This window comes from Petaurus breviceps, unplaced genomic scaffold, assembly GCF_028583685.1.
Source record: "Petaurus breviceps papuanus isolate PSGF00001 unplaced genomic scaffold, PetGlider_PUasm1.0 91133, whole genome shotgun sequence".
In the NCBI taxonomy this organism is placed as follows: Eukaryota; Metazoa; Chordata; class Mammalia; order Diprotodontia; family Petauridae; genus Petaurus; species Petaurus breviceps.
Window position 1 is genome coordinate 98,074,030 of NW_027187419.1, and position 12,584 is coordinate 98,086,613.

General features: G+C 34.8%; 1 protein-coding gene across 4 annotated transcripts in view; it reads left to right on the forward strand.

Moving 5' to 3' along the window:
* Window positions 1–12,216, forward strand: part of PPIG (peptidylprolyl isomerase G) — a 96,994-nt gene extending 84,778 nt beyond the window's left edge. For all 4 annotated transcript variants that reach the window (XM_069079944.1, XM_069079945.1, XM_069079942.1 and 1 more), the window contains 5 exons: window positions 5,073–5,271; window positions 7,015–7,182; window positions 9,774–9,861; window positions 10,546–10,682; window positions 10,886–12,216. In XM_069079944.1, coding sequence (XP_068936045.1) covers window positions 5,073–5,271; window positions 7,015–7,182; window positions 9,774–9,861; window positions 10,546–10,682; window positions 10,886–11,993 — 1,700 coding nt within the window. In that variant the 3' untranslated portion in view covers window positions 11,994–12,216. The remainder of the gene's footprint in view (window positions 1–5,072; window positions 5,272–7,014; window positions 7,183–9,773; window positions 9,862–10,545; window positions 10,683–10,885) is intronic.
* The last annotated feature ends 368 nt before the right edge of the window (window positions 12,217–12,584 follow it).

The window sequence follows — 12,584 nt, forward strand, 5'->3', positions numbered from 1 at the left end:
TCATACATAATGTATCGCATCGAAAAACAAACAAGTAATGAAACGCCAATGACACACCACAAGTTTGTCAAGACACTCGTTGACCAATTAAAGGGCGATTTTCGTGTATCAAGAATGCGTCCATCCGCATCTTCTGCGGACAATAGATTAAACAATAAACTACATATTCCCGATGTGGGACAAAGAAAACGGGACTGCATTGTGTGTTCTAACAGGAAAACACCTGGTGGCAGGCGTCAAACTACTTATTACTGTCAAACATGCACTAATCAGCCTGCAATGCATATTGGGGAGTGTTTCAAAACTTATACTGTACAAAATTATAAACAATAAAATATTGGGTTTTTTGCAAATATACATTCTTCGATGTGACCCAATTCATATAAGTCCAATATCATTATAATAAGTTACTTGGTTCCAAAATTATACTAAATAATATGAGGGTGTGTAAATGCATGTTTCTGCCACAAAGTAGCATCGAGTAGCTGGTAGCCTGTGTCCATAATGGTTCAGAGTGCAAAGGGTTAATTAAGGTTCAGATATTAACACTTAGATCACCTAAGAGAGTGGTTCCCATGATAGTAGCTCGGGTAGAAAATAATTTCTTTAGAGTGAGAAAGAAGAATACAAATCCCTGCTAGTTAAATGTTATAAGGACTTTAACCCATGACAGTACTTCAATTTAATTATTTTTCCTTCTTTCTTTTCTAAACACTAACCCTTCTTTGTTCCATTAAAAAATTTTTCTTTGTAGCTCAGCTGTTTAGGACAATATGATATAACAGAAAGAATGATGATAGATTTGGAACCCCAGAAATTGAGGGCTTAAATCCCACCTCCAGCACTTAGCTAAATGACCTTAGACAAGTCACCAAACCTTTTTGAATCTGTTTCCTTACTTGTGCAATGGGGAAAGTAATAGAGCAGGGGCTTTTAACATTTTTGTGTCATGGCCCGCTCTGGCATTGTGGGCAAGCCTGTGAATACCATCTCAGAAAAATGCATAAGATAAAATACGTAAGATTATAAAAGGAACCAAATACAGTTGAAATAGTTGCCACAGCATTTTTTATAGGCCTCAGATGTAAAAATCCTGCTGTAGAATCTGTTTCATAGAGTTTTCAAGGATCAGATGAGATACAATGTATGGTAAAATGCTTTTATAAACCTTAAAATTGGCATGTCATTCATGTTTTATCACATTTTAGGGGTTTGTTTTGCCTGTGTTATTGAACTTAAGAGTAGAGATAATGTCTAGATCACCACAGATAGATTAAAAAGTTCCCCAAATATTCAGGAGTAGGAATGTGTGTCATTTGCAGAACAATCTCACTCCACAGAAAGTACAAAATTGCATAAAGGTGCTCTGAGTGCCCTAAAACAGCCATTTTAACTCCCTCCACTTCCAGGAATCCCCTGTAGTCTTCCAACTAAAGCAGCATCCTCTAGTTTGCACTCCCCTGAAGAAAGGAAACCTATTTGTATTTGCTAAAGAGTCAACCTGTTACTTTCCCTCGCCCACTAAAATTCTAGTGAGCCCCTTCTTTGATCGTTATTGTTCCCTAAATGTTGTCAGGGAAATGAATGAACAGGGACAAGATTGGCTCTCCAGATAAACATGGGCAGGATCCTAGAATACTGGAGCTGGGACAAACCTGAAAGATTGAACCAGAGTATAGAAGCAAACATTGGATTGAGTCAGAAAAATTGTTTGCAACCATGACTCCACCATTTACTGCTGTGACTAGGGGCACCATCATTGGTCTTCTCTGATCCTTAGTTTTCTTATTTCTGAAATGAGGATAATAACTAACACTGCCTTCCTTATAGCTTTGTTTTGAAGAAAACCCTTTATAAACTGTATAGCACTACATTGTACTGGGTAAAATGCCACTCCATTAAAATGAGCTCTCTTTGAAAATGAAAAATACACCAAAAAATAACCCCAATTACATATGACACTCGGGTTTTAGGGAAACTATGTAGGACTGGCATTTCAACTAATAGAGTTTATGTAAAGATACTATCTAGGCCAGTGACTTTATTTTACACATTGGAAAAATTAGGCCTGGAGAAGTAAAATGCTTCACCTAATAACACACAGTGATTTAGTAGCAGAGCTAGAACTAGAACCTGGGTCTCCCGTTCTTCCTATCACACCATGAGTTAGATGCTACCCTAGTTACATTTTCATGGTGTTTTACATAAATTAGGTAGGTACAGTAGGTTGTGATATATCCCCATTTAAAGGATAAGGAAGCAGTCTTGAGAGTGGTTAAATGACCCTTCATTGTCATATGTGCAGTAATTTTTAGAAGCAGCAGTAGAACTCAGGTTTCTCTTGACTCCAAGTCAAGTGCTATTTTATCTACACCGTGTCTCTTCTCCCATTTTGGAAATGGATGCTGGTTAATGGGTACTTTGCCAGGAGTTTGTGTTTACTCATGTTCCTCTTCCCTTGAATTCAGTTGATTTTAGTAAACAATATGAAATTCCCTGTCCTTTTCCTTCTGCTTATCCAAATCAGACTTTATCCTTCAAGAACCATCCAGAAGGCTTTTCCACATCCTGAGGAAAATAGTCTTCCTCATCTAGATTCCTTTAGCAGTTACAGTTTGTACCATACAGTTAAACAGTTATTTATTATCTTGTGCTATTCAGTGTTGTTTCATATGTATTCGTCTTATCTTCCCACCTGGATTATAAGCTCCTGAAAGTTACAACTCAAACATAAGTACCCTAGTAGGACATAACTAGGTATAGTTATACCTTCGTCTATATAGCCATCACTGCTGAGCATATAATAGGTAATTTCATTAAGCCAAATATTCCGAGTAAGATATAGAATTTGAGATTCTAGTTCTGTTGCCAACTTAACTTCCCATAGAAGTAAATAACCACTTATTTGTTGCTTTACATTACTATAGTAGTCCTTCAGATACCACTTATTTTCAAAACTCATAGAGATGTTGATCCTGAATGGTATTTCTGTTGTTTGGGTTTTTTTTTCTTAGTGTCTGCTAGCTTACAGTAACATACATTAAAACTGCTTTGCATCACTTCCATTCAGATCCCACTTATTTCCTTCATGAATATGAACCTATTCTCTTTATTAGTGCTAGTTTTTCTTCCTTTTTTCCCTCCTTTATAGTTTGAGAGGAAAATGGCACCTAAACTGAATCCCATATACTAAATAACATCCAAAAGTACTCTTTGAGTCCTTTTATAAGAGGTTATTATTTTCCAGACTCACAGAGATGCTGATCCTGAATAACATTTTGTTTGGGGGGGGGGGGGTTGCTTAGTGCCTGCTACTTTACAGTAAAATTAGTTGTATTTATTGACCTTCCATAACAAGGTGTATATTGTTTTTTCTATAAATAAAGTTATTTATAATTCAGATTATTTATTTTCATGAGGAACTTAGTATTTTTAAGGATCTCTACAGGGACTTGGTAGAGAAGAAAGAGACCACCACCCTCTGCTCCCTTTTTTATTCTTCCAATTTCTTAAAGTGGGTCATATGTAACTATGGGGAAAAGTGTAATTTTGTTGAATAGACTTGAATTCCCCCCCCCCCCCAAAAATCATTTTTATTTTGCTGATTTTAGTTACAAATTTATGAGTTCATCAACATGAAGCACACTCTCTTTTCTAGATATCTTGTATTTTGGTCATGTAGATCTTTTTTTTTTTTAAGCAATTGGGGTTAAGTATCTTGCTCAAGGTTACACAGCCAGTTATTTCTGGGTGTGGTGCTAAGTATCTGAGCCCTGATTTGATCCCAGGTTATCCCGACTCTGGGGCCGGTGCTCTTACTCACTGAGCCACCTGGCTGCCCCTCATGTAGATCTTTTAATGCTAAATTAGCATATTTTAATTATTCTGTGCCCTCTTTTCAGATTTCCAGCTCAGTATATGTCCATATAACATAAATAACATTTTCTAAAAATGTTTTTGTTTGTTACTTTTTTCTTAGTTCTCCGAAATGCCTTGAAGTATTACTATATAGTATCTTTAAAATGTAATCTAGGCTATCAGTGAGAAATACTTATATTTACTCTTTTTTTTTTTTTTTTTTGAGCAATTGGGGTTTAAGTAACTTGCTCAAGGTTGCACGGCCAGGTGTTTCTGGGTAGGTGCTAAGTGTCTGAGCCCAGATTCGATCCCAGGTCATCCCAACTCTGGAGCCAGTGCTCCTACTCACTGAGCCACCTGGCCACCCCTATTTACTTACTCTTTACCAGAAGGTAATCTTTTTTTGGAGGAACTTCACAACAATAGTAATTTAACCCCTGTGGGACATTTTACAGTATTAGAAAAATCACATATACTATTGACAGCATCTTATATCATACTTTTTTCAGATTCCTTTTGATCATCTAGGAAATAAGCAGGGTAGGTATAGGTTTATAAAGCAGAATATTTGAGTCGGAGAGCCTATAACAATGTACATGTCAATAAATATTTGTAGATAGATTGACACTTGCCCAAAGCTCTAGTTGCTTAAGTGAAGCATTAAAACTAGAGCTATGAGCTAATACTCTTTCAAATATGTATGATTTTTTTTTTTAGCTTTTTCAATAAAACACTTGATTCTATTTTCTGCTTTTTTGTTTTTTGGAGGGCAGTTGGGTTTAAGTAACTTGCCCAAGGTCACACAGCTAGGTTTTTTGTTTGTGTGCGTTAAGTGTCTCAGGGCGCATCAGAACTCACATCCTCCTGTCTCCAGGGCCAGCACTCTATTTACTGCACCACTTAGCCGCCCCACTTGATTCTATTTTCTAAAAAACAGTGTTTAAGATAGCTTAGGTATTGGTTGGCATAATAACACTGGCCTATGATTCAAGATTTAGGTTCTTCCCTGATTTGATGGCTAATTATGCTATATGATATAGAACAAATTTAACTTTTGATTTCTAATAAGATTGCTCTAACAACTTATTTTCTACAGGAATGTATGAAGATAATTAGATTAAATGTACTTTTTGTGAATTTTTAGTATCTGAGTTTTTACTTATATCTCAATATAAAAATGTTTAATCAGAACGTTTAATCATATTTGATTAAAGCCAAGAAGGAAGAAAAGAAAAGACATAAGTCATCATCTTCATCCAGTGATTCAGATAGTTCAAGTGATTCTCAGTCCTCTGATTCTTCTTCTGATTCGGAAAGTGCTTCTGAAGAAAAATCCAAAAAAAGAAAAAAGAAACACCGAAAGTCTCGAAAACATAAGAAGGAAAAGAAGAAGAAAAAGAAAAGCAAGAAGAGGTTAGTCTTTTGCTATTTAGTCAGCAGCAAATGGTTCGTATTCCTTTCAGAAACTGATAACATCTTTCCCTTTTACTTAAAAAGTACATGTTTAATTCTTAGAATCATTTAAGGAAAAATATTTGATTTTCATAGTAATTTCTCTGTGTGGCACAGAATTATAATTTTGACATTGCCAAGATGTTTAAAGAATTAAATTTTGATACAAATACAAAATTTCCATTTTGTACATGATTTGTAAATCATGTAAATCCATGTCTTCTTAAAACAGTGCTCAAAGAAAAGGCCTCAGATTCACAGAAAGTTAGTACTGGAGGGAAACTTAGACATGATTTAAAATTAAGAAACAAGCTGAGAGAGAAGAAATTATTTGTCCAGGGCCCCAGCACTTGTAGCAAAAAGCAGAATCAAGTCCTGAACTCAGAATTGTCTTTTAACTCTTTGTCCCAAACTCTTTCTAATACAACATGATTCTTTCTTCTGTTACATAGTCTTTAGGTTCTTGGTTTTGTGGAGTTTTATACTAGTGGATCCTAGTACACTTTGGGAATTGGGAAAGATTTATAAAAGGTTATTAATTGTTATTCCTGTTAATTTCCCCAGCAATATTGTTTATTCCTTTTATTTATTTTTTTTTACATTAACAAGCATTTTCTTTTTCTTCCTACCTTCCTCTCCGTTGAGGTAGGGATATGAAAGAATATGCATAATTAAGCAAAAAATTTTCTTATTCATATCCAGAAAACAATGTGTCTCATTTTGCATTTTGAGTCTATTACCATTCTGTCAGGAAATGTTACATTCTATTTTTTGTTGCAACTGTGGTAGTAATGGGGAATAATGACTATGCTTGTAGTTTTATTAGTATGGAGTAATCCTGGATGCCAAAAATCCCTCTACTAATTCAAGTTAGCACCTTCACTGCAAACTCTCATCTAAGTTGCCTAGAGCTCTGAGTCATTAAGTAACTTGTTGAGGATCACACAACCCGTATGTGTTTAAGAGGCAAGACTTGATTCTAGGTCTTCTTGGTTTCAAGGTTGCTTTTCTTTCTGTTACTCCAAGTACTAACTTGGAGGAACAGTCTTCCTTCTTGGTTTCTCTCTCTCCATTGTCCCTAGTGAAATTTGGCCTAAAATATTTGCAACATTTCTAAAATGTTAGAGAACTTATTTCTGGATCTTTACTTTTTCTCTCAAAAGACGCTGCCAGTTTGATACCAGTTGAAAGTATTCTCTGCATTTATAAATTTAATTAGAAATTACCTCCGAAATTGAAAATATTTTGAACTTGAAAACAATCATCTTAATACTTAAAAAATGGAGTGCAAAGGAATTGATGTTGAAAGCCAATGAGAAAATCTTACTTAAAAGGACAGTATTTAAGGTTTTTGTATTTTATGAAGGAGGGGTAATTTTTTCATATTATGTTATAATTTTAGGATTAGAGGGGAGGCAAGGCATTTGGGGTTAAGTGACTTGTCCAAGGTCACACAGCTATTTAAGTGTCAGGTTCTGAGGCTGGATTTGAACTCTGGTCCTCCTGACTCCAGGGTTGGTGCTCTATTCACCATGCCACCTAACTGCCCCTTAATTTTAGAATTTTTGTTAATCATGATGTTGTAAAGAACAGCAACTTGGGTTTAGCGCATCTAGCTTTTGTGTGTTTGTGTGTATGTGTATTATATATATATATGTATGTATGTATGTATGTATGTATGTATGTTTCCATCTTTTCATTAAGTTCCTCCACTGAGAGTGAAGATGAAAGCCCTGAAGCACAGCCACAGTCTACTGTCCGTCCAGAAGAGATCCCTCCTATTCCTGAAAACAGGTTCCTAATGAGAAAAAGTCCTCCTAAAGTAGATGAGAAAGAGAGAAAGAATAGAGAAAGGGAGAAAGAAAGAGAGTGGTAAGTAGATCTTTATGACATATGATATCTTCATTTTATTGTGGAAATTAGAGTATTAGAGGAAAGTTTCCTGGTTTTCAGCTAGATTTTTAAGAAAAAGATTAAGAAACTTTGAAGTATTTGTTATCTATTATTATTATTACCTATTATAGAACTTTTTTTTTTGCCTTTTTGGAAGGCAGTTGGGGTTAAGTGACTTGCCCAAGGTCACATGGATAGTTTTGTGTGCGTGTGTGTGTGTGTGTGTCTGTGTGTGTGTGTGTGTGTGTGTGTGAGAGAGAGAGAGAGAATTAAGTGTCTGAGGTTGGATTTGAACTCAGATCCTCCTGATTCCAGGGCTGGTGCTCTATTCACTGCGCCACATAGCTGCCCCTGTAGAACTTCTTAGAAGCATTAACTTATATTATGCTTAAAGATAAGAAGGTTTTAGTTAAGCCTTAATTTGCCTTTCATAAAATGGAATCTGGTTTTTTTGGTATCTGGACAAAACTCTTTATTGCTAGGAAAATATATTTATTCTTTAAGAAATAACTGCATTGTAAGTTTGTCATGTGTGTTAATTTTCAAAAACTTATTTGGGCATGTAAAGATAACATTGATTATAAATCTTTTTTTAATGAATGTTTCATAAGCACCTCTACTGGACCATATTTTTCAATTTAATAAATATAAACATACACAAAGGACACTGTGCTGATGTTGAATTAATATCATATGACTAAGATATATTGCTTCCTTCAAGTAGCTCATAATTTAAGGAATATGACCAGTTTACAATTGTGTCACAAGGCTTCAGAATATGGAAAGTGTCATAAGAATGATAGAAGCTAAGAGCTCTGAAGGTTTAAGCGAAGAAGACACTAAGAAAGACTACATGTTATTTTACCTTGAATGATAGGATTTCTGAAGGCAGATGAACAAGGTTGGTCATTGCAAGTAGAATGACATAGCATTGGAAGGAACAGAATATATAAGGCATCATTGAATAACCTAGTTTGACTGGCTAATGGGTAATGTTTAAGGGAATGGGAGTGATAGATTTCTAAAATGATACTGCCATATTTTAGAAGACCTTGAATGCCAAGGCTAAGAAATCTAAATTTGATTCATCAGGCAGTGGGAAGCTATTCAACTTTCAGGAAAATGAAATTATCAGAGTTCTTTTTGGAAAAAAAAACAGTCAGTTGATAAATTGGATTGATTGGGGGTAGTGGAAATATAACATAAGATGTAAGACCCAGTAAGTTACCTGAGAAATAATGAGAATCTAAATTAGGGTGATGGAAGTACTACATAACCTATTGTTACTCTTTTTTTCCTTATCTGTGGAAAAAGATTTGGACATCATGCTCCCTGAAGTTCCTTCCAGTCCTAAAATTACAAACTTGTATGACTTGATTCAATGGATTTGAATTTGAGAAAAAGAAATTTCAAAAATATTTTGACCAGGTTAAAACCAGTTTTAACTGTTAAATAGAAGTGTTTTGAATATGTTGAATTTGAGGTGTTGATAGGACGTCTAAGAGAAGAATATAGAAATGGAACCTGGGGACCATCAAAACTAGAGATAGAAGTTTGTGAGGTGTGTCATTGAGATGAGAATTGAAACCAAAGGAAAAGATAAATTCTCTAAGAAACTATAGAAGGAAGAGAAGGTTCAGAATAAATCCTTTAGGAGCATCCCTCCTTATGTGGATTTTGAGGAAGAGTAGCTTATGAAACCATCAGTGAAATCATGTTAGTGCATTTGAATATAATTAAATCACAGTGGGGTTTTTTTTGGTTTTTATTTTGTTTTTTTAAGCTTTTAAAAACTTATTTTTATAGGATATTAAAATTTGAACTGCAAAGGACCTCAATGATTGTGTGATCTGTGCTCTTCATTTTACAAATAAGAAAACAAATTCTAAAGGTTATATGATTTGCATAAAGTCACCTGGGTGTTAAATAATACAGCATGTATTTAAATTCGGGTTGTCTGACTCTACATCTAACCTTCTTCCCACTGTACCACACTATTTCCTTTACTTTAGAGAATGACCAAATTGGCCATTTGTCAGAGGTGTGGAAAGGGATTCATGCATCACTTAATTTGGTTTGGATGACCTCCAAAGTCTCTTTCAATCCTGGGGGTTTAGAATTCTCACGACTTGTCATCTTTGGTTGTTCAGCAATATAGCATAGTTATTTTTTTTTAAACTGTATCTGCTGAATAATAGTACACTGTTGGTATTTTTTCTTTAAACTTGGTCCCTTAATAATTAATAAAAATGAAGTTATTAGGAAATGGTTATTTTAAATGTTTAGCTTTTTTTTTTTTTTTAAGCAATCGGGGTTAAGTAACTTGCTCAAGGTTACAGGGCCAGTTATTTCTGGGTGTGGTGCTGAGTATCTGAGCCCGGATTTGATCCAGGTCATCCCAACACTGGAGCCGGTACTGTTACTCGCTGAGCCACCTGGCCACCCGGTTATTTTAAATGTTGAAGGTTTATAGGAATGAAATAAACTATATTGTTATAGATCAAGGAAACTATAACAGTTGGATTTACTTTTTATAAAATAGTGGTTTTTAACTTTCTTTTTACTTCTAGTAATCCATCTAACTCCCAGTCCTCTTCATATCAAAGGCGACTTCTAGTCACCAGATCTGGAAGGAAAATTAAAGGAAGAGGACCAAGGGTAAGTGTTTCTTTTCAAGGGAATCTTCTTGGCATTTTTTTCCTTTCTTATTTTTTAATTATGTAGTAAGAAGATATTCTTTATATAGTATATAAAATTTGTGCTAATAGACATACTCGTGTGACTTGCTGAGTTGGAATTATGGCTTTTAAAAATAATGTTTTTTGGTAGATTGTGTTATTTGTGTCGTAGAACAAAAATGAAAACTGATGAAACATCCATACAAATGATGTGTTTAATTGCTTAGTAGCTTAAAATTTGAGAGCAAGTCTTTACTAGGTTTTATGGATATTGTAGCTATCCTAAGAGGCTCTTAGCTATGTAACACTATATAGAGCCCACACTTCAGACTATAATATCCCAAAGTCATACACACTAAATTTTAGTCTAAAATTACCCCCCAGGAACTCCACTGTGTACCTAGAACTCCTAGAACCTTTTTAGTTTACCTTAGATATAGAGAACAGAGGAGAGGAAACTAAGGTATCAACTGTCTAATGTCTTATTTCAGACACACTCCAAGCATAATTTTTTAGACTTTTTTAATGAAATGTATTTTATGGGTAACATTCTGACATTCTTTTGAGAGTAATAGTATATGAAGGAAATATTAACTTAAATATGAGAACTCTTTTGGCTGCCATTTTTAGCGTACTTGAAAACTTTTCACTTTCTTTTCTCAAGCGCTATCGAACACCTTCCAGATCCAGATCACGGGATCGTTTCAGGCGTAGCGAGACTCCTCCACATTGGAGACAAGAGATGCAGAGAGCTCAAAGAATGAGGGTGTCAAGTGGTGAAAGGTGGATCAAAGGGGATAAGTAAGATATAAAATTTCATCTGTACTATATTATGAAAAAAATCTTTCATTTGTAAATATTATTGTTAATTGTGCCTGCAGTTCATTATATACCTTAAAATAATGAAATCAGTACTTGCTATAGCTGTTGGATCTTAACTGACACTGAGATTATTCTTCCTAATAGAGCATTTCCTAAAGCCCTTAATTTTTTTTCTTTTGTAGGAGTGAATTAAATGAAAATAAAAAAGAAAATCAAAAAAGTCCAGCAAGAGGAAAAGAGAGAAAAATATCTGAACACAGACATGTATCAGAAAGTCCAAATAGAAAAGGTGAAAAGGAAAAGAAAACGAAAGACCACAAATCCAACAGTAAAGATAGGGACACAAGGAGAAATTCAGAGAAAGATGACAGATACAATAAAAGCAAAGCAAAGAAAAGGGCCAAATCTAAAAGCAGGAGTAAAAGCAAAGAGAAGTCAAAAAGTAAAGAAAGAGATTCAAAGCATAACAGGCACGAAGAAAAGAGAATGAGATCAAGGAGCAAAGAAAGAGATCATGAAAAAGTAAAAGAAAAAGAGAAACATTCTGATTCTCGTGGCAAAGAACGAGAAAAGAGTAGGAGTAAAGAGAGGTCTAAGAGAGCAGGGTCAAAAAATAATGAACATGACCATAGCAGAAGTAAAGACAAGGATAAAAGGGCCAAGTCAAAGAGTAGAGAACGGGAGGTGACCAAAGGAAAACACAGCTCCAATGGCCGGACAAGGGAGCGAAGCAGAAGCAGGGACAAAGGAAGAAGAGCCAGAACTAGGAGCAAAGACCGAGACCGTAGTAGGAGCAAGGAGTACTATAGGAACAGAGAGAGGGAATCCAGGAGAAGGGCGAGATCAAGGAGCAAAGAAAGGAAAGGAACACCAGAAAAATCTAGAAGTAAAGATAGGAGGAGGAGGAGAGAGTCGAGTTCAGGGAGAGAGGAGAGTCAAAGCAGAAATAAAGAAAAAAGTAAAAACCAAGAAACAAAGAGTTCACACAAAAGAGAGAACTCTGAGAGTGAAAAAAGGCATTCAAGAAACCACGATAACAGTAGCCGAGACAGCAGTAAAGAGAAAAAAGCAGACAGAGATCACAGTCCAAACTCAAGAAAACAAAATAGTAAAGACAGAGAATTAAAGTCCTCTACATACAAAAATAAGGAAGAAGAGAAGACCAGATGCTCATTAGAAAAAGAAATCAACCAAAAATCAAAGAGTCAAGAAAGAAACCATACACGTGGTAAAGATAAAAAATCTGATCATGAGTCCAGCCCTGGAACTGATGAAGACAAAAGTGGATGAGTGAGGGCTTTGAACTTTGTATTTCCATTTTTCTCTTTAGGTTTTAGAGACTTGCTGAAGAACATCCTTTTTTTTTTTTTTCGTTGTTTTCCTCTTCCTTTTTGTTTTGGGGGTTGTTTTTTTTTTTTTTAATGCGGACTTCATTAAGTTTGATCTTTTGATATTCTACAACCTGAATAATTTGTACTGCTAAAGTTTTAATAAACTTGAAATGAGAAAAAAACTTTTGTGTAATATTGTGTGCTGTTTAACTCTTCCGTTTCTCTCTGTGTTGTAGCTGCCAGCCAACAGCTACCATGTCTGATATACATCTTGATCTGTTAGATCAGCCTGTTAGAAACAAATACAATTGTTAATTGCAATAGTATTTTTTATAAAAGTTTGCACTTCTCATGTTTTAGATATTTTTAAAAGCCATTAAATTGAAAGAAAGTCATACTGATATTTCTGCTTGTATTTTAGAATGTGACTGATGTTCATTGTAGAAGCTTACAAGAGAATTTTTTTTATTTTAAGAAAAAATGCTTATCCTTTGATTTTTCTGAAAAATTATTCTTAAATTTTGATCTTGTAAAATATCTATTAACCTAT